Raw genomic sequence first — 19,572 nt, 5'->3', positions numbered from 1 at the left:
CACAAGCTACTGTAAATTGCACAAAGTAGGGGAAAAAAAGCAAAGTTGTCAAAAGGGAATTAAAACAGTTTTCAGAAACAAACAAACAAAAAAAAATCATACATAGGAAGTACTGAAAATTTCATTCTTGTTGAAGGAAAACAATCCAAACCCATATAAAATTCAGGTAGTTAAACTAAAATGACGGAGTTTACATATACATTACCATCCCAGGAATGAATGACACTGATTATATAAAGTTTGTTTTATGAAGAGCATTATGAGTAAGTGTCAAACTGCAGGAAGCAGGTAAGTGATGCTGCAGACTGTGTTAGATCTGAGCATGTTTCATTATTCACTAATTCATAAATAGCAAGCATTGCAATGTAACAACTGACCCAAATTCCACAACTGGCAGCTGCTAGCTGTTATGTTGATGATGGATCTCAGCCACACAGGAAGGACTGGACGCACACACAAAAAAACAAAACAAAACAAAAAAATTAATCAGTAAAGCTGGACTATAGTGGCCCAAATGCTTTAACAGTGAACATTCCATAGGATCATCAAGTAAAGATAAAGCAAAAGAACAAAACCCACTGAACTGAAATAAGAGCAAACTAACAGAAAAGAAAGAGAGAAGTTTGTAAAGAGAACACAGAATGTAACAATGAGAAAAAGCATGCACCCCCCTGTACCTTTCCATGTTAATATTAAATTAGCAAGTGGAGTTTCAAATAGCCATTTTAGAGGCAACAGACCTAGCTGCAGCTGGTGATAAGTCTCTTGTCAATCATATAACTAGAAGTTTAGATTCATGTTTCTTAGACTAACATATCTATAAACAAAAGGCTTAATCTCTTTCAATTTCACTTACCTATAAAGAAAATATACAGCAATATTTTTTGTTGTTTTAGATGGAATATCAGACAATAACATGCTGTACAAGTACAAGATAACTAAACTTTTCCCCAAATGATTACACCAGAACTCTTATAAAAGACACAATTTCAGTCAATCTACTTGCATGTGTATCTACACAAACATTTACAAACACACATATTTATATGTATTATGCACACTGAACATAAATCTTCCCTGATTACTCTTAACTTCAGAGAAAGACAGTGTGCTATGTCCAGTTAAATTTACAGAATACTCACAACTCAAAGGCCATCATGCACCATTATGATCTGAATGCAAACATCGAGGCACTATAGGACAAATGACACTTTATTGTCTGGTACTGTTGATACCACCCAAAAACACTGCTTGACAGAAACTATGGGAAAAACAGTAACTGTGACAGAGTAGAACCATGCCTATCCCCCAAAGGGGACACTGCAGCTCAAAAAGGTAGATAATAAGGAAAAAAAAAAAAACTAAAAGCATGAAGCAAAACAAACTTAACCCACCCACTCTGTCTATGTTCCAGAACCTTTTACACCTTGCTCACTCTCTGTAGACTGCAATTGTGTGCATAGCTCCTCGGTCCTCGGGGGTCTCCCTCATATACACATAAAATGAACAGCAAACATTTACCAGGCCAATGCCTCAGAACTTAAGATAACTTAGCAAAACCAAAACTTAATATACAGGTATTTGTCCTGGGCCTGAAATCAAATTCCAATCGTCTCTCAAGTTTCCACTATTACTATAGCCCAGGTAACTTTTACTACCAGACACTATTTAACATATCCCTTTGGAAGCATCCAAACACTAATCTCCATATTAGGAGATTACATAGGATCTGACACATACAGTAGAGATGAGAAATCTTCTCACTTCCTAAAAAAAAAAGTGTCACCTGGCGGCCTTTGAGAATCAATGTTCAACTTATCGATTTGTATAAATGTAAATAGCTGAAGTCACTCCCACATGCTCACAAACCGGACATTCTATTAATTGCCAAAAGAATTAAGCTTAAAGTAAATATATTCAACCTCGTTAGCAAACACATGATCACAGGGAGGGGATTAGCATTTTTGATTCAAACTTGATCTTAAATACCAAATTTGGTCTCAAAATAATTTACAGTTGGAAGTAGGAGAACGTTGTCTTTGAATTTTCATTTAGCACTATTAAAAACTTTGTACTAAAAAATAGTATTTTCTTGATCTAACTCAATAGCTATTAGTGGTTCTACTGATGATAGAACAGAGAGAATGATGTGCTGTGAGCTGCATTTGAAATCTGTAAGAAGTCTATGACTATCAAACAGATCTGGATACCAGCTGTAGCATCCTACTCTAACCACCTGACTTACAGCTCCTCGCACGAAGCCCAGGAATTGCACTGGGAATACACAGTGCAGTGGAGGCAATTAGTAGATTTCCTCCAAGGTATAGTTATTACTTCAGGCACCTGCTTTCTCTTACGTGGCCACTACTTGGCAGTTTTCAAGCAGCAGACATATTTGTTGGGGTATTTTAAGAAGACTACAGTCACCAGGCAGTCGCCTTCTGCAGCTGGGGAGCAGGTGCTAATACCACAGCCATTTGCCTAACGCATAGCAGAGTGCTGACAACATTTGCCTTTTTCAATCATTGATGAGAGCTCAGCCCCACTGACAGTCACAATACAAGCTGATCATATCCATTACCTGGGAAACATTCAAACTCCAAGTCGGTGTGTGAAAAGGTAATATGAAAATTTAAAAGGGAGAGCTACATTTTAGAACTACTAATTACTAGTAAATGAAGCTAACTAAATAAATAAAACCCAAATTCACCATCAAGCTGTAACAAATAAAATTATCAGAATTCAGTAAGCCTTTGGAAAGGTTTCAATATCTGTGAATCTACTCGAGACCTGAACAGAGCAGGGTTTCAATTCTAGATAACAAGGCTTCTGAGAAAACAGGAAAGGATGAACAAGAAATACAGGGCACTTCATGCCAAGACAACACTTGGGTTACACCTCCCTCTGCTGGAAAGAACTAGTACATGCTGTTTTACAACAGTCTGGAAATATACTAAGAAAAGTAAAATAAATTTAACATGTGTGGAAAAGAGAGCTTATAACATGGCTTTTATTCACTTATGTTTAGTCTTCCACTTGCAGCTGAGTAAGCACCTGTCACAGAAGCATAAATGCTGTAATATCAAGTGTAATTACTGACAACTTCAGATCTCTGTCATCAGGGAAATCAGTCTTGACATTATTTCACCTATGGTATGAACAGCCTCATTAATTTAGGCAAGAGTACTTTAAACCGGGAACCAAAATAAATCCAACAACTTGCATCAGGTGACACAGAATAATATTCATATGGCCTTCCTAAATCAGAACTACACAGGACAACACCCAGAGGTGTCTGACTGGGACAGTTTTTCATTCTCTGTGTTTCAAAATCTCACCTCTCCACAACATGAGGAGCTTTATATTAAAGCCAAAATAATGAATGTAATGTAAAGACCCAGAGAAAGAAACAAGGATTTGTAATCACCACTTCAAAGGTCTGAATGAGGTTCACCATTTTCTCCACAAGTGGTTCTTATATGTGGTTTACTTTGTAGCTCACTCTTAACTAGTCATGTTTCAACTTCTTAGTTTCCCCAAAGAGTTCCAAAATAACATCTTTGTGGCTCTGTAACAAAACTTCAAGATAAGAAAAATCTGTTTCTCTCCCAATATTTCCCATTTCCTTATTTCCCAATTCATTAATTAAAGACTTTTTCATCCATTCCCTCTTGTTTTAGTGCCACTGCTTCAAGAAAGGAGACAGCAATACTGCCATGTTTACTACAGCTATCTTAGTTTGATACTCACAGCTGCAGGCATGGCTATGTGACTCTGGACATAGGGCTGGTGATGTAGTGTTTGAACTCCATGATCAGAATACAGCTGGTATTAAAAAAAAAAAATACAAATTATTAGCACAAAAGCTTGTTTCACAATGTTAAGTTTTTAACCCTTTCATATGAATTTAGAATCTGTAAAACTCCAAATTTTTGATGTTTACCTGAATTACTGACTTTTTTAAAAACATGGTGTCAATATTTAAATCTATGTTTTCCCCACCGACTGGTAAAGTTCAGTAAACTTAATTTAGCTTAAATCGGTGTCACAAATCATGATCCTTGACAGAAGTAGCAGCTTCTCTATTGCAAATCCATTTCACTCAGCTCTAATGGGAACAGTGTTTAAATGTGTAGATTAGTACATTGAAAATTTAATTCCCAGCAGTATCAGGCTTATAAAATATTTACATACAAGTAATACAGATTATTCTTGGAATTTTACACCATTCTTCTGAAATTTGACACACTGCTTCCCTTAACATGAATGAATTGCCTATCTGTAAACTGAGAGCACATAATATCAAAATATTTCTTAAATAATTTCATCTATTTTCTTAGTGCTCATGGATTTCACATCTCTGTACAGCTTTATATCAAAATCATGAAATAGTAAAGGTAAAATAGTACTGTTAATAAGATTATGACTATAAAGTAAATACCAAGATTTATGCACTTTGAAAAAGGAAGAAAAATCCCCATAACCCAAGCCTTGTATCATTCAGTATCTTTGTAGGGAAATTGAATTACTTCAGCATGTCAGAATTCTCCCCTTCAGATGTCTGAAATACCAGTTTTACTAGTATTAGATGTCCTAATCTACCATCTATTTTGGCATATTCATGAGGAATGACTATTTGAGAAGTACCAATTAATACCAAATTGAAAATGTGTGTAATTCAGTTTTTCTGTAGCCATTTACTATCATCTTTAATATCCAATTATGAAGAGACCAGTTGAATGATGAAGTATTTTTTGCTTACAGTTTTTCGAGTCTGTATCAGTAACATTTCTAATGATTAATTGATTTTTTAAGTACAATAAAGCACTCTCAATTAAGCCAGATCATCAGAATATTTATAAACAAGCTTCTACTCATGGAAGGATTATTTCAATAAACTGTTGTGGTTCAGGGATATTAAACCCAAATTCCAAAGAATGGACTCCATTTTACTTAAACATTACTTGCAAACAAAACCAATTGACAAATCCATATATTGCTGTCTGAAATACATTTGTGACTCTCAAAAATATTTCAGAATCAAAGCTTTCTCCTAGACAGGAAGAGAAATTCTAACTTGAGGGCACCTGAAATTATTTAACATCAACATAACTACTGGAGCTGTTGACCTAACTGCTCTAAACATCCAGTGCTTAAAATAAAAGATTGTATTTTCAAATCACAAATAAGCATTTCAATTTTCAGTACACTTTTTCGGATTTTTAAAAATACCTCAGGAACTGCAGCTTCCATTAGGAGAGGTGGAGATATACATCCACCCTCCGGGTTAATTCCTATTGGCTGATAGAAGACTTCAGATGGTTGCAGATACAGGAGTGGAGGTGAAGAGGTAGGAGACTGAAATAAAACACATTATTCTAATAAATTTTATGATTTAAGCGTGATAAAGAGCTTATTTTACAGTCTTCTTTCCTGCATATAAATGAAAGATAAAGCTTTATTTTAAAATGCTAAATTAATCTTTAATAACCTAAAGAAACTAAGTGAGAGGGAAATAGACAGAAGGGTCAGGTAGTAGAATAAAAAAGTCCTTCGATTTTATGTGGTTTTTAGATTTCATTTACATTTTAGAGAGCATTGCAAAATCCTAAAACTTGTAAAATTCAGACTTAAGAGCACAGAAACATACTACAGTTAAATTTTCGCTTGCTACACTGTTACACTAGCAAACAAGTTTTTTGTTTTAAAATATTTAGAGTATCTCTAATTCAGCAGTGGATTGATCTATTAGAGTGGAACAGACTATAACTGGACAAGGCTGGCTGCTATTAAAGTAATGAGGCTGCAATGTAACAGCTCAAGCTTAAGGGACTTGATCCTCCTTACAGGTTCAAACATTGAGCTCCTCAAGTGTCTAAATTTCCATATTAAGCTGCTCTTTTACAAAACAGATAAACTGTCCCCCCAAAATGAGTAAGTTAACAATATCTTTTCCTACTTCAGGGGCCTGGGTCAAATTTCACCCTGTGTGTGTCAACATGTTTCTGCTAACTCTCTACTCCTATGAAATATCACAGTTACTATCAGTTAATTGCTAAGTTAAAACCCATTTCTTTAATCAGGCAAAATGTGGCAGTTTTTACTTGCTTCTGAAGAATTTGTTAGGTAATGCGATACAAATGTTTTGCTAAAGGGAAGGGGAGGGGAAGATGTTTTCTTTACATCAGATTTATATTTAATGTTTCAACAGATGCAATTTTATACCTTCCATTATAGCAGTAAATGTTGTAAATACATTACTAAAATACAGCAATTAATACTAATTCCAACCAAGCTATGAACTAGGTGAAAAATAATGGTAAAATGCTGCAATTATGAACTGTATTTACCTGTGGAACAGACCACTGCCACTGACTTGAAAGACACTGTGTTGGTGCCTAAAATTGAATAAGATGTCACTAATGTGGTGGAGAACAAATACACGTAAAACACTATTATTCTCAAATCTGTAATTAATTCTCAACTAAAAAGAGGAAGCACAACTTTCATTAAGCCCCAAATTATTCAGGAACATGGTTTTGTCTATTTCCACTCAGGTTCCAACTTGACCATTTCATAAACATCAAAAATACTTAAGTCAGATTCTCAACAGAGGTGATCAGAGCACAAGAATCAATGAACCCAAGCCTGACCACCAAAAAATGCTGTAGCTTTAAGGGAAAAGTCTTTTACAATGAGAAGGGTCAAGTAAAGGAAGAGGCTCTCCAGAAATGTTGTGTGGAATCTTCATCATTAGAGCTACTTAAAACTCAAATGGACAAGTACCCATGAAACCTGATCTAACCAGCCCTACTCTGAGCAGGAGTTTGGCTTAGCTGATAAGCTAGTTGTCCTGCAACACAAAAGAAAGTGTAATTTATTAAACTTTCATGTAGTTACATAAGCAAAATAAACTGTATTCTAGTGAGTAGGTCTTCAATGAAGTTAAAATGTTTCACACTATTATTATGAACAGTCTTTTTATTTCCCAAGAATAAAGAGACCTGGGACAGTGCTGCAAATAGTACTGCATGGCTGGCGGATTACTCATGGTCTGAAAGTCATTTTCAAACAGATACCTGATAGTGGTATGTAGGAGACTGATAAACAGGTGGAGCAACCATCACAGGTGAACTGGAAACAGATCGAGACTTAAAAAGAAAAGAAGTTGCAAATCTTAATGCAGCAATTTTGTAAACTATCACTCCTATTACAAACAGCTCTGGAGCTGCAATGCTGAACCACCCCCTCCCTTTTGAAAATGATTCACTAAACTTTAACCTACACTTAATGTGCTTCAAATCCAGTGTCTCTAATGGCTTACGTCAAACAAAAATCTCTGGCGTATTCACTTACACCCTTCTAGAAAGCACTAGGCCATCACTACCTTGATACAGTAAAAGTTACTCCTGGGGCAAGGCCCAGACTGAATATGAACTATCCTGTTCAATAGGTCACACCAAAGGAAAAGTCCTCTGTAGAAGCAAAATAAAATGAAGTGTTAGTTAAAAAAAACCAAACAAAACAACACAAAACCAGCCCAGTATAAGGAAGCCACCTAAACATCTAGCATAGCTGAAGAAACTGAAGCAGAAGGGACTTGAAAACACTGCAGTTATCCTGCTCCATAGAAAAGCATAAATAGCAAAATTAATTCCTTACTGGCCATGGCTGCTGAACAGGAGAGACTTCAGATGTATGAAAATAAGCCACTCCATTATGGTAAACATATGGATATCCACTGGAAGTGGTCAAGTACATTGTACCAGCTTCTGGTGATACAGCAGTAGTTGCATACATTGTACCAGTTTGTGGTGTCACAGCAGAACCTGGAATATATATTTTAAAAGTTATTTATGAGTAACTTTTCTTAGATGTGTACACCATGAAAAAAAGAGAAGATAATTTTTGATCTTCACAGAAAGAAAACATTCAAAGGAAAGAACATGGAGCAGTGTGTCTAATGCCATCTCAATTCCCTCTCAAACACAATGATGAAAGCAAATGGCTACAGGATGTCTCCAGAGCTAGAAGGGAAAGGCTGCAGAAGATGACATCCATATAAATAATTAAACACAATACATAATATGGGGAGATTTCTGGAGGGAAAAAAAAAAACGGAAAATTAATTCTGTAACTGAAGCTGAATAGTAGTAACAAAATAGTAACATAGTAGAGAAAAAATCAGGAAGAACACAATATAAACAATATCACCAAGTAAGTTTTAGTTTTTCATCTTGCCTTGCAAAGATAAAAGCCACCAAGAAGTGCCATTTTATGAACAGACAGAACACTGCAGAGATCACCAGAATGCTCAGTGGAAGATCAAAAAGGGTCTCACAGACATTCAAGAGCTTTCATTGATAGTAAGAGTTTGACTAATTCCTAGAAAAGGAAGACATCTGGAAACAACACAGCTGAAGTACTACCTATAGACAGGCTAAGATGTTTGTTAGGATGGTGCTAAGCACAGCTTAGGAAAACTAAAGGCTGTCTTAGATCCAGTAAGAAATCTGGAACAGCACTTACTGGTACCTCAGATGAGATCAACATGATCCCATGGCCAACAATCCTATCCACTAGCAACCAGGTACATTGCACAAACTTTCTGCCAGTGTTGAATTAATCTCTGGCAAAGAAAAACTAAATCCTTTCCATCAAATGCAGAAAATTCACTGATGAAAAAATACATTTTGATGCTGAGGAAAAGCAAACCAAGTGGCTCTCCCAGTTACATTCAAAGCTCTTATCACAAATGATCCTATGATGACAGAAGAGCTAAAAATAATTTTGCTTTACAGTACGAAAAACAAGCACTATATGTGTGTGCCATAGAGCACAGCAGTATATTGTCCAGCTCTTTAATTCTGCGAAATATAACGGAGCCACAGCTCTACAATGACATTGTAAGTCCAGGTGTTCTGGCTTGATGAACCCTGATGATGACTGATGAGATGAGCTGCAGGAGGTGACTGAGCATCCTGGTGTCTGAGGTACATTGAGCATGAGAGCAGAGACACTGAAACCAGGCCCTAGGATGTGTCTGAATGACAGTATGATCTTGTAGCACAGCTCTATCCTAGGCATGAGAGACAACCGGTAGTTGAACAGGTCCACAAACAAAGATCTCAAAAGATGGAAGCAGCTTTCTTCAAAAGGTTTTTTTTTCAAGATATTTGGTTTACCCCTCTGTTGCCTCATGCCTCAATTAAAAGACAGAGATTTACCCCTTTTCTATCAACATACACATTATAAGAGTCAGAGGAAGGAAGCCCCACAAGTCAGACAACATAACTGAGAAAGTGTAAGTCAAAGACGGAAAGTAAAAAGAGGCACAGCAAGAAAATGGCATGCAATCTCTTGATGATGAATAATTTGTAGAGCAAAGAAACCATAGAGTTAGAACAAGTATTCCAATTCCCCATGGCAAATAATAACCCATACATTTACACACAAGGGAAAAGGGCATACTTAGGCAGGCACACAGCCAGGAAGAGGCCAACCTCCTGTCCTCCATCAAGTGTGTCTGCACCAACAGCATTATTGTACACATGAACTACTTCTAACAGAGCATGACAAACTAAAGAAAGCTTCAGAATTAAACTGACATTCTTCTGTATTCTGGCCTCAGAACAAAGATGAGCAAAAGGGTGGGTTTTTCTTAACTCTTCCAAAAGGTACCATATGACAAATAATGCAGCCAAGTCCTGAAGTACACTTCATTGTCTGCTGCACTTGAAATCTGTTTTACACCTCTGACATGCAGCCCTTACTGAAGACAACTGACAGATCTCATCTTAAAAGTTGGTGATTTATAGCCTACATTTTCATAGTATCCATTCAATATCTTAGAACAAACAGCTCAAGAAGAGAGTGGGGACTGCAACCACCCATTCCTTATGGTTTCTACCAAAGAAACCAAGACGAAACAATCCAGATTTTAGTTACAGAAATAAATCAATGAATAACAATGCAACTAACCAGCAAAGCCTGCTTTATCCTGTAGAACCTGCAAGGACACACTAAATTAGATTTAAGGTTCTGCCAGACAACTTGAATTTCCATTCAGTTTGTTCCTAGATAGTTAACTGTCTCTAATAAAGTAAAAGAAACTATATAGAGAGAGATAAAAGAACCAAGAGACCATAAATCTATTTATTTCAACACTTCCACTCACATGCATTTACATCCACTGCAAACCATTCTGAGCACATGCCACACACAGCATTAGTGCAGACCAGGTACATCTTGGTTAAAAACTTATATCAATATTGACAATACACAAATGCAAGTAAAAATACATACGAGCATTAGGACTTCGCACTTGCTTTCTTATTGCTGGTCCAATATTCAATTTCTTATCCTTATAGTTGAGTTTTTTAGCCTAGATTTAAAGAAAGAAGACATTATTTTCTACACTGATCTACATGTCTGAGAAGTGAAAAATAACTTAGTAGCTTAGATACATTAGCACTGAGAGAAGTTATGGTGAAACCAGACCCTAGGATATGTGTCTGGAACCTGCTGAAAGTCCTCAAGGTCTGTTTTTAATACTAACACATGGTTAGTAGACAAAATAAAAGGAAGTTCTGGAGACATTACTCAAAATAGGACAAAAAAAAATAAAAAAAATAAAAAAAAATCAGAGGAAGATCAGAGTTTCATACAAAAAAAATTCAAGAGTATAAAACAAAACCCCATTAATTTCATACACAAATTGAAGCCTAGAAACAGCTTAAGATGGAGAAAGACCTAGATACTATATGAGCTTCAGATGAATATGAGATAGTAGAAAGGTGCGAAGATGAGAAAGGTGATAGAATTGTAGGACATCCAAATTAAAGAACTTAGAGCAGGTGAAGTAAGAGTTCAGTAAGACTTCACATGGAGCAGCCTTTCAGTTACAAAAGGAGAAAAAAGGTACTCAGTATTGGTGTTTAGCTCAGAGAAATAAAGTGATTTTTAAAAAGCCAGGGCAGGAAAGCCAGCTGACTCAAGAAGTTGCTGCTTGTGCATTTTTTAGCTCCACTTACTTCAAAGGTTTGGAATTTACAACATTTTAACCAGCATTCTAATTGTGAGAAGGCAATTTGCCAAGTCTCAGATGCCATTTACTTGGTTTTTTTTCCTGCACCTTCATACCCTCACACGAATGAGTAACTCCTGACTGACAGATGTCTCCAATACATTCCAACCAAAATACAACAGCACAAATTAAACAAAACCAAATGAACTGAAGAGCTGACCATGTCTCAAAGGAGGCTCTACGAGGAGTGTCAAGACAGTAACATAGCTAAGAGAAGCAAAAATGAAATGACTTGAGCTTCATCACTCAAGGCTTCAAGGGAACCCAATTGTTTCTAAAAAGCATTAAATCAGGTCTGACAAAGATGACAAATGACAGCAGTCACCTTACTAATTTTCACACAAAAATCTTGACAGCAGTGGAATGTGAAGGACAATTTTTTCCTAACTCTACATGTACTGTAGACTAAGAAAATAATGATCAATGTCAAAGTCAAAAACAGCACTATGAACCAGAACTTCCTTCCTCAGCTCCAGAATATCTCAGTATAAATCTTACCTTAGATCTCTTTAAACCATTTTATTAACTATCAGACCAAATTTAACTTCAAATGCAACTTGGCAAACACAGGACAAGATTACTCAGGCCTAGTACAAAATGAACAAATTCATTGAAGAGACAAACACAATGGGGACTATCACTTACATCTTGTAAAATCTTCTGTGCCTCTTCTTGGGTTTCAAATGTAACAAAGCCATACCTAAACAAAAATGACAGAGGCTAAGCCTCTAGAGTTTGTAATTACAAACACAGCACATAATTACTTGATGTACAGTACAAGTAACATTACAAGGTAAATTAATGGGTAAAAAAAAACCCTAGAAATAAAGATTGAATTCACAACTGTACTCCTAGCATCTTCCTTATTACATTCAATTATGTGGAAATATACCACCATGAATGACCATGGTGATCTTGCTACTCAGCCTATGTCTTAAATTCCTTCATTGCTATTAAACAAAGATTTTGATCTAAACCTTTCACTTGTGGTGACCAAAGATGAAACACTTGGGATTTTTTTTAAAGTTAATATTATACTGTAATTCATACTACAGCCCCCACCTACTTCAGCAACAACTATAAATGCTCCACACTGCCACAAGCACAATCCACTATTTTAAACTGAGTTCTCAAAAAAACCAGCGAAGCAGCCATTATTTGTCAATTCTCTCATAATTCTTAACGGGATTAGCATTAAAAAGAGTTCTGTGGAGATCAAGGATGAAGCAATTTTCATACTTTGTGACACAGTATGTCTTTTACCGTACCTCTTCTAACTGCTGCAATAAATCAAACAGGCTTTCCAGTCAGAACTCTTGGTTTTCCAAACCCCCTCAATTCATTCCCAGAGCAATCTTGGTGGCACTGCCAGTTCAAAGGAATTATCTGAATGTATACAACATATACATAGGAAAATCCAAGAACCTTCTTCCCCACTCCATTAAACCTGAGTTCCTAAATTTCAAGTATTACTGAAATCTTTGAAATGTGAAATGTGTATTTCTGTACACGTGATTTGTTAAGGTCATGTTTCATTTCTCAGGGTCAGATTACGGAACGTACGAGCCTCTGCCCCTCCTGCCAGCAGATCAGATTTTGCAATAAAAGGTTATCATTCTTTGTGAGCATTTGTATACTAACTTAAATACAGAGGTTCAGTAAATCTGACCAGCTGTACTTTCAAATTCATGGGCTTTTCTTGTATTGTCTTCTCTAAACAAACCTGGAAACAGTTCCAAGTTAAAAGACGACAAAGTGTTTTCCTGCTTGGGACTTCACCTACACAGACTTTTCATTCTGTAGACTGGACAAGAAACTAATAGATGTAATCACAAACTGGTAAGTTTTTAAAATCATTTGTGAAGTAGAAGCAATGAAGGCTGCTTGGAGTTCAATAGAAATCCTAACAGCATGGAAAGTAATTATTATCCAACATATCTGCTGTGAGATGTATGCTTGCAATCACAACTGCATAATTATTATGGGTTATAGGGACGCACACACACTGCAGTTCTCAGATATTTCTTGGAATTTACTAAAAGAGCAAGAGGCTTGCTGACAGATCTGGGACCAAGTCTCTGATGTCATGCAAGGGCATTCTCTGTGCTAAGAGCTGCAGCTCAGCACATAACTTGCTGGCACATGTTAAGCTCTGACAGCATTAAAACTGTCCTTACTGCTCAGGAGAGAACTTTAGAGCTGAACTCTCATGCACATTCCTTCTCGCTTCAGCCCTCTCTCTCCTCTTCTCTGGCAGTGGAATTCAGTACCTTATTTACATCACCATCCTTTGGGTTACAGCAACAATTTTACTATGCAATCTTAATCTTCCTCCATATTTGTTGTTATTTCTGCTACTGGTGACTTCCAGTCTCCATTTTATGCAATCAAGATTTACTATCAGACTTGTCCCCTGTGCTGCTGTTCCAAAAATCTTCACACAAAAATCTGTTACTGCCATTTACTCCAGCACAACCAGGTGTATCTCAGCTCTTCCTCGACTTTAGGCTCCTTTCCACACTGGCTTTCAGTAATAGGAATAAATATATTTAATAACTAAATAAACTTGATAGTCAAGTAATGATAGTTAAGTAATAGTCACTATGAAAACCTGAAGAAATGGAAACTATTGATTTCGTCCTAGCTGCACACAGCTTCATCTCATAAAAACATGACTAACAGAGTTTTAGTTATGCAAATTGGAGACATTAATATAAAGATATTAAAGGACAAGAACAGATTTTTGCATACATAGAATAATAAAACATCAATTATAAAATATTATGAGCTATAAAAATCAATTCAATTTATTATGGTTAGCTTTCTGTTGTTTTCAATTTTCACAATACACTTCTACTATACCAACCCCTTTGATACTCCAGCTCTGTCATTTATTATCTTCACTTCTGTCACACTGCCATACTGAGCAAAAAACTTCTTCAGGTCATTTTCATTAGTCTAGTATAGTAAATCAAGAGGGGAAAAAAAAAGGAAAAGTTGGTTTGCATTGTTATTCAATTAATTAGCTCAATGTTTACCACAGGACTACTACTACTAATGGACATACTTTGGATGAAGTTTGCTACAAATTATAACCCTGCATATCAAGACAGAAGAATGAGCAAGTATGAGCCTCAGGGCCCATTTAACTACTGCATTAATTATTAAACAATAATTCTAGAAACTTCTCATTAGCATATTTATGTAACAACTGTCCTTTTACAGTTAAGATCACTGAAGCAGGTGTACTAGATCTGAATTTTAATTTCTGTTAATTACATGCTAGAGCAGTTTACAGTATGAAAAATCACCACCATACTTTCAACTGCAACATGGCAGAGCATACAGATATTCACAGGTCACATAAACAAAAAAAAACAAACCCTAAACCACAGTGATTTAGTGGTCAAATCCATTGCATATACTGGGATCCTTCTTTCTGAAGTGGTATTAACACGAGAGTCTGCAAATAGGTACAGGTGCACTATAGGAACTCCCCACTGTAAGTAAGAAAAATGTTATTTCAATGGAGAAATTAGAATGGTCTAAGTCAACTTGTAAGGATCTGCCCCCTTCCAAGCATGCAGGGAATAAAATAACTTGCTAATATAAAGGCTCACCTAAGCTTTGTGAACAGTCCTCTGTCTTCTATCAATCTTTTTTTACAATGTAAGTATATATCACACATGATGCTGTAACCACCTCGTTTGAATTTTAAGTTTTGTTCTACATAGCCCTTAGTTAATGCTACACCTAACACTGTGAGAAGCATGGCTATGTGCATGCATCATTCATCTATACTTTTCCTTAATTTAAAGTATATCAAGTACTGTTTTACTTCTAAGTGAATGACTTTGATTATTTGTATACAATTTAGGGAATCCTCTCCAGCACATGAAAGGTTTATGTACTTCATCCAAGTCTGAAATTGATCGGTGCTCTAAGTATTACCCAAGGACTAAGGGCTTGCTACATGAGTCTATGAATTGGGAAAGAAAAAGGTTTATGTGCAGAGCAGTGCATTGATGGGGAATAAGAAGGAAATGCTGTTCTAAGATCACAGTGAAATCTGCAAGCATCTGTGCAAACATGGTATTTAGAAACTTAAGAGAAACACATTCAGGACTTGCCTTTTCCTGCTTATGATAAGACAAAGGTACTTGTCAGACTCTTTTAAGGAAGGTAAAGGCTTATCATTAGCCTATGTCAATGACACATGGCCTGCACCACTAAAGAAAGAGCTCTTGAGACCAAGATGAAAATATTCCCAACTGAAACTTCCCTTATTGAATTGCTTCTCTAAACTTGAGAGAGGTGTTTCCTCTTACAAACAGGAATCACTGCCATGGTGATAGACAAAATGGCAAAATCATAAAAGAGCTTGTTAGAAAGCAAGTAAAATTTTGTTAATTGTCTCCCTTTTTCAGAAAAATAATGTCAATAGCTTTTGCATCACCCCAAGTGACTTAAATGGACCTTTGGCTTAAAAAAAGTACCCCAAAAAACCCCATACTTTTTGCCATGAGATTGCCAATAGAAACCAATTCAAGACTGACACATAAACCCAATAAGGATTAGATCAGAAATTTAAGGTTGTATTTGATATAAAGAACAATACCAAATGGAAGAGCAACTAAAATGGCTATAGAGTTTTCATCCCTTAAATTTCCTCTCCCCTGCTCAAAAATAATTTCATCCTCTTTATGATTACAAACATGCTTAAACTGCTGTTGAAAAGCCAATTTAATAATAAATTTTGAAGTATCAGCAACTGAACCAAGTCAAGAGACCCTTTAAAATGAACAGCAAGTATGATAATTAATAAAAATATTGATGTTAGAAAAGTATTTTAACTTTTGAAACTGCAGAGAAGGCAGAAGAGAGCAAGAGAGGTCTTTATACAGCTTCAGTAATTTGCTTACTGTTGGTGCAAAAATCTACTGTGCCACTTTAATATTAAAGTCCAAATGTACTGCAGGTCTTGTACATCTTAAAATATGAACACCTCTATTTGAATTATCTCAGCCAAATAAACTAGAAGATTCTGGAATTTCTTGCATTTGTTATGCAAAATAGTCTGCATGAACTGACAATTCTTGCTCCTCTTCAAATGAGTCACTACTCACAAGGTCTCAGCCTAGGAGGATTAAGGCAGGAAAGATACTCTTGGTGGGAACAAAGCAACAGCTAAGCAGACCAAGCACGTTTTGCAAAAGTCAATGGCTTAATTAATTATCTAAAGAGGGAAGAGAGAAAAAACCTTAACCTTGTCACAAACGTTAAAATCAACTGAACAAGGTGAGAGTGGCCCAGTGTTCACTGCTATTTAAAGATTTTAGGGAATACACAAAGGCACAAGCATTCTATGAATTAAGATCCATACTGTAAAATACCCAGAGAAGCTTACATACTTATTTTAAAAACAAACTTGCCTTTAAGAAAATTACTATGGCAAGGAATACACACACCTTTGTGTGAACCAGAAGTGTTAGAGGAACAAAAGCCACTGACGGTTGCTCCACCGGCCATATGAAACATTGTGACAGTTTATTAAATTACAATAAATGGTATACATAAACAAAACCTTCCACATGCTTTTCTGCCATCAGCAAAGATGATGGCAAAAAACTATCTTCTTTGAAAAAAGAAAACTCTAAATAAATGGTGTGTCTAAAGCTTCTAGCAGCTAGGTGTAGAGCCAACTCTGTAGGACAGTTATGCAAATCAAGGCTTAAAGTGTTATTCTCTACTGTAGGTTTGGCTATTGAAGTGGATTTACCAATTAAACAAATACACATGACTGTGTCTTTCTTTTTTCCTCTGTTGATTTCTATATGGCTACAAACTATAATTTAGCATCAAAAAGAGGGAAGAATACCTTAAAATCAATTCCTCCAACAAAGACACGATTTGGAGTAACTGTTCCAAACCTTGGAGAACCGATCAGATTATTTAACCTCACCGGTGACACAGTGTTGGGACATGAAGGTAAAGATTCTGTTTGCATCTGATCAGTGGCCTGCTGATTGAAAGAAAACATTTTCAAAATCTTACACATTATTTGTCAGTAAATGAAACAACTCTCAACAGACAATACATACAGAATTTTTTGGAAGGCACAGCAGATACTGAACATTAACCATGTATTTTTTATTCAGAACGTAGCTCAGTGTCTTAACACAAGCTTGATCTTAATTAATTCAGTAACTTGGTGAATACACCATGGTTTGAAGTCCAATGTTAAACACTCTTCCAAACTGGACACCAATCTTGGTTCAGCTGCATAAATTTCATGTTATGAATTCTATTACACAAAGTATCTTCTATCTACTAGACCTTATTTTAAACCTATATAGAATGGACATTTTAAACTCAAGCTGTGCTCACACATCTACACAACTCTGCAACAGCCTCTGGTTCATTTTCCAAGTGCCAAGCACCTATAGTTCCACCACATGAATCAACAAGCTCCATACACCTCATGAGAACAGGTATTGAAGACTGGTATTTTAATTCAGCACCCTCTTGGCCTACAAACACAGCACATGGTGGTCTGAACAGAAATTCCCTCTGCAGAAGACCAACCAGATTGTTCTTGCCACAGTAAAAGAACATAACACAATGGGATATCATGGAAATCACTATTTGGTGAAGCCTGCCTTTTCTAACTTCCTGCATGCTTACACTTGTGAACCATGAAACTATTTTATTGCTAACTCTTTCCAAAACAAAATAATAGTGTCTTACAAAGTCAACCCTAACTGTGAAGATAATAGCTGGAGAGCAGCCACATAGCATTGTCACTAACTTCTCCAAAATGATTATTTGATTCTTCTTGAGCTACCTAAGAGTTACTGCTACTAATTCTAGTAATGGGTTAATGCTATTATTGTGGATGTCTTAAAGACAATAAATCCAGCTTAATTCACACAATTTTAGTTTTAGAGAAGATACAAGTCCTTTCCAAATGTACTAAAACACACACACTTGGGGCAGAAGAAAACCTGAGGCTGTTATCTGTTCAAGAGAATCTAGTACACATCTCTCCTACTGGGAATACTACCCTAGAGTAATAACCTGAACAAACCCCACCTCTAGTAAGCATGGAACCAACACAGTCACTACAGCCCCCAAGAGAACTCATTTTGCAGCAAAAAACTCCTGAGGGACAAAACTGGCTACATTCTGCATCTCTCACACCAAAGACAACACTCCAACTGTACAATCATCTTACAATTGTATTCAGTAAGAAAACTTCTGGATTCAACTGTAACAATTAACAGGTGACAGCACAGCCAAAATGTATTCCTTACCTCAAAGAGCCCAAATTGCATTTTCTCCATACACACTTTAAGAGGTGATATATTAAAAAAAGCCACAAATGCAAAAGCCCCAAGGGAAGAAATAAGGAATTAAACACCCCACTTATGAACTCACAACACTAAATACAGTAAATCCCAGTGAGTTTTAAGTGTTACATGTTAAAATCTGTACCATGATAACCACCTCTTTATCATCAGTGTGGCAATAACAGTATTTTAAAACCCAAATATGTGCCATCTGCACATCATTTGCCTAAATATTCATTTCTACTGTTTTGAAAACTTAGTTTTTATCAATTTCCCTAAAAATTATGGACATATAAATTCATCATTATTTTAATGGATTACTTAGTGCATTTTTACACTGAACACAGCCACGGTCAGACAACCTGACTCCACGATCGCCTGGCGATTAAGCGCATTTAACTCCCTAAACACCTCTACTTTTCACAGTCCGTGTGCTGTAAGGTCCGAGTCAGGCCCCGTTGCCCCGGCACCGTGTCTCGCACACCCGGGGCCGCCAGCGGCTTCTCCACAGCCTGAGGCCGCCACAGACAAAATGGCGGCCCCGCGCGGGCGGGCGCGAGCCGGGGCGCCCCGGCGGGACGGCCCCGCTGCCCGTCCGCCCTCCCGCCCTCCGGGGCGGCTGCCCGGCCCCGCGGCTCCGCCGGGCTCCTCACCGCGCCCTCGGGATCCATCGGTCCTCGCAGCCGCCTCGTTCCCGGCACGTTCCCGGCACGCGTCCCGCTCCTCAGCTCCGCCTCGCGCCCGGCTGACGCGCACCAGCGGGGAGGGGCCTGCAACGGGCGGGGGAGCCTCAGCCTGGCGGCGGCGCTGAACGCAAGGGTCAGCGCGACGGAGAGGCCCTCCCTCGACCCCAGCGCCCCGCCGCGTTCCTTTCCCCCACACACCTCGGCCCGCCTTCCCCGGAGAAATCACCCCTTTTGGAAATCTCTCTCCCCGCAGCCCCCGAGTACTTTCACTAGATCGCTGCGGCGGGGCGGCCGGGAGTGCTTCTGACCCGGCGCCTCCCCGCCTCAAGGCCCTGGGGCTGCCGGTCCACCCGCGCCTCCCGGAGCGGGCAGCTCGCGGCCGCTGCAGTGCCCGGAGCCCCGGCCCCTTGTGCGGATGCCCCAGCGGGTGTCGGGCGGCCCGACTGCTCTG

General features: G+C 37.6%; 1 protein-coding gene across 1 annotated transcript; it reads right to left on the bottom strand.

Moving 5' to 3' along the window:
* Positions 1-376: 376 nt before the first annotated feature.
* On the bottom strand, positions 377-19,106 carry BOLL (boule homolog, RNA binding protein). The gene is made up of 12 exons (XM_058840083.1): positions 19,089-19,106; positions 16,965-17,105; positions 13,953-14,044; positions 11,732-11,786; positions 10,318-10,384; positions 8,356-8,385; positions 7,663-7,769; positions 7,080-7,151; positions 6,351-6,398; positions 5,233-5,358; positions 3,751-3,825; positions 377-443 (listed from the first exon to the last, which is right to left on the bottom strand). Exons 1-12 carry the CDS (start codon positions 19,104-19,106, stop codon positions 426-428), a joined length of 849 nt encoding a protein of 282 aa, XP_058696066.1. The 3' UTR covers positions 377-425.
* Positions 19,107-19,572: the final 466 nt, after the last annotated feature.

This window comes from Poecile atricapillus, chromosome 5, assembly GCF_030490865.1.
Source record: "Poecile atricapillus isolate bPoeAtr1 chromosome 5, bPoeAtr1.hap1, whole genome shotgun sequence".
NCBI lineage: Eukaryota > Metazoa > Chordata > Aves > Passeriformes > Paridae > Poecile > Poecile atricapillus.
The sequence above is the reverse complement of the archived record's forward strand: the minus strand, read 5'-3'. Positions and strand labels throughout refer to the sequence as shown.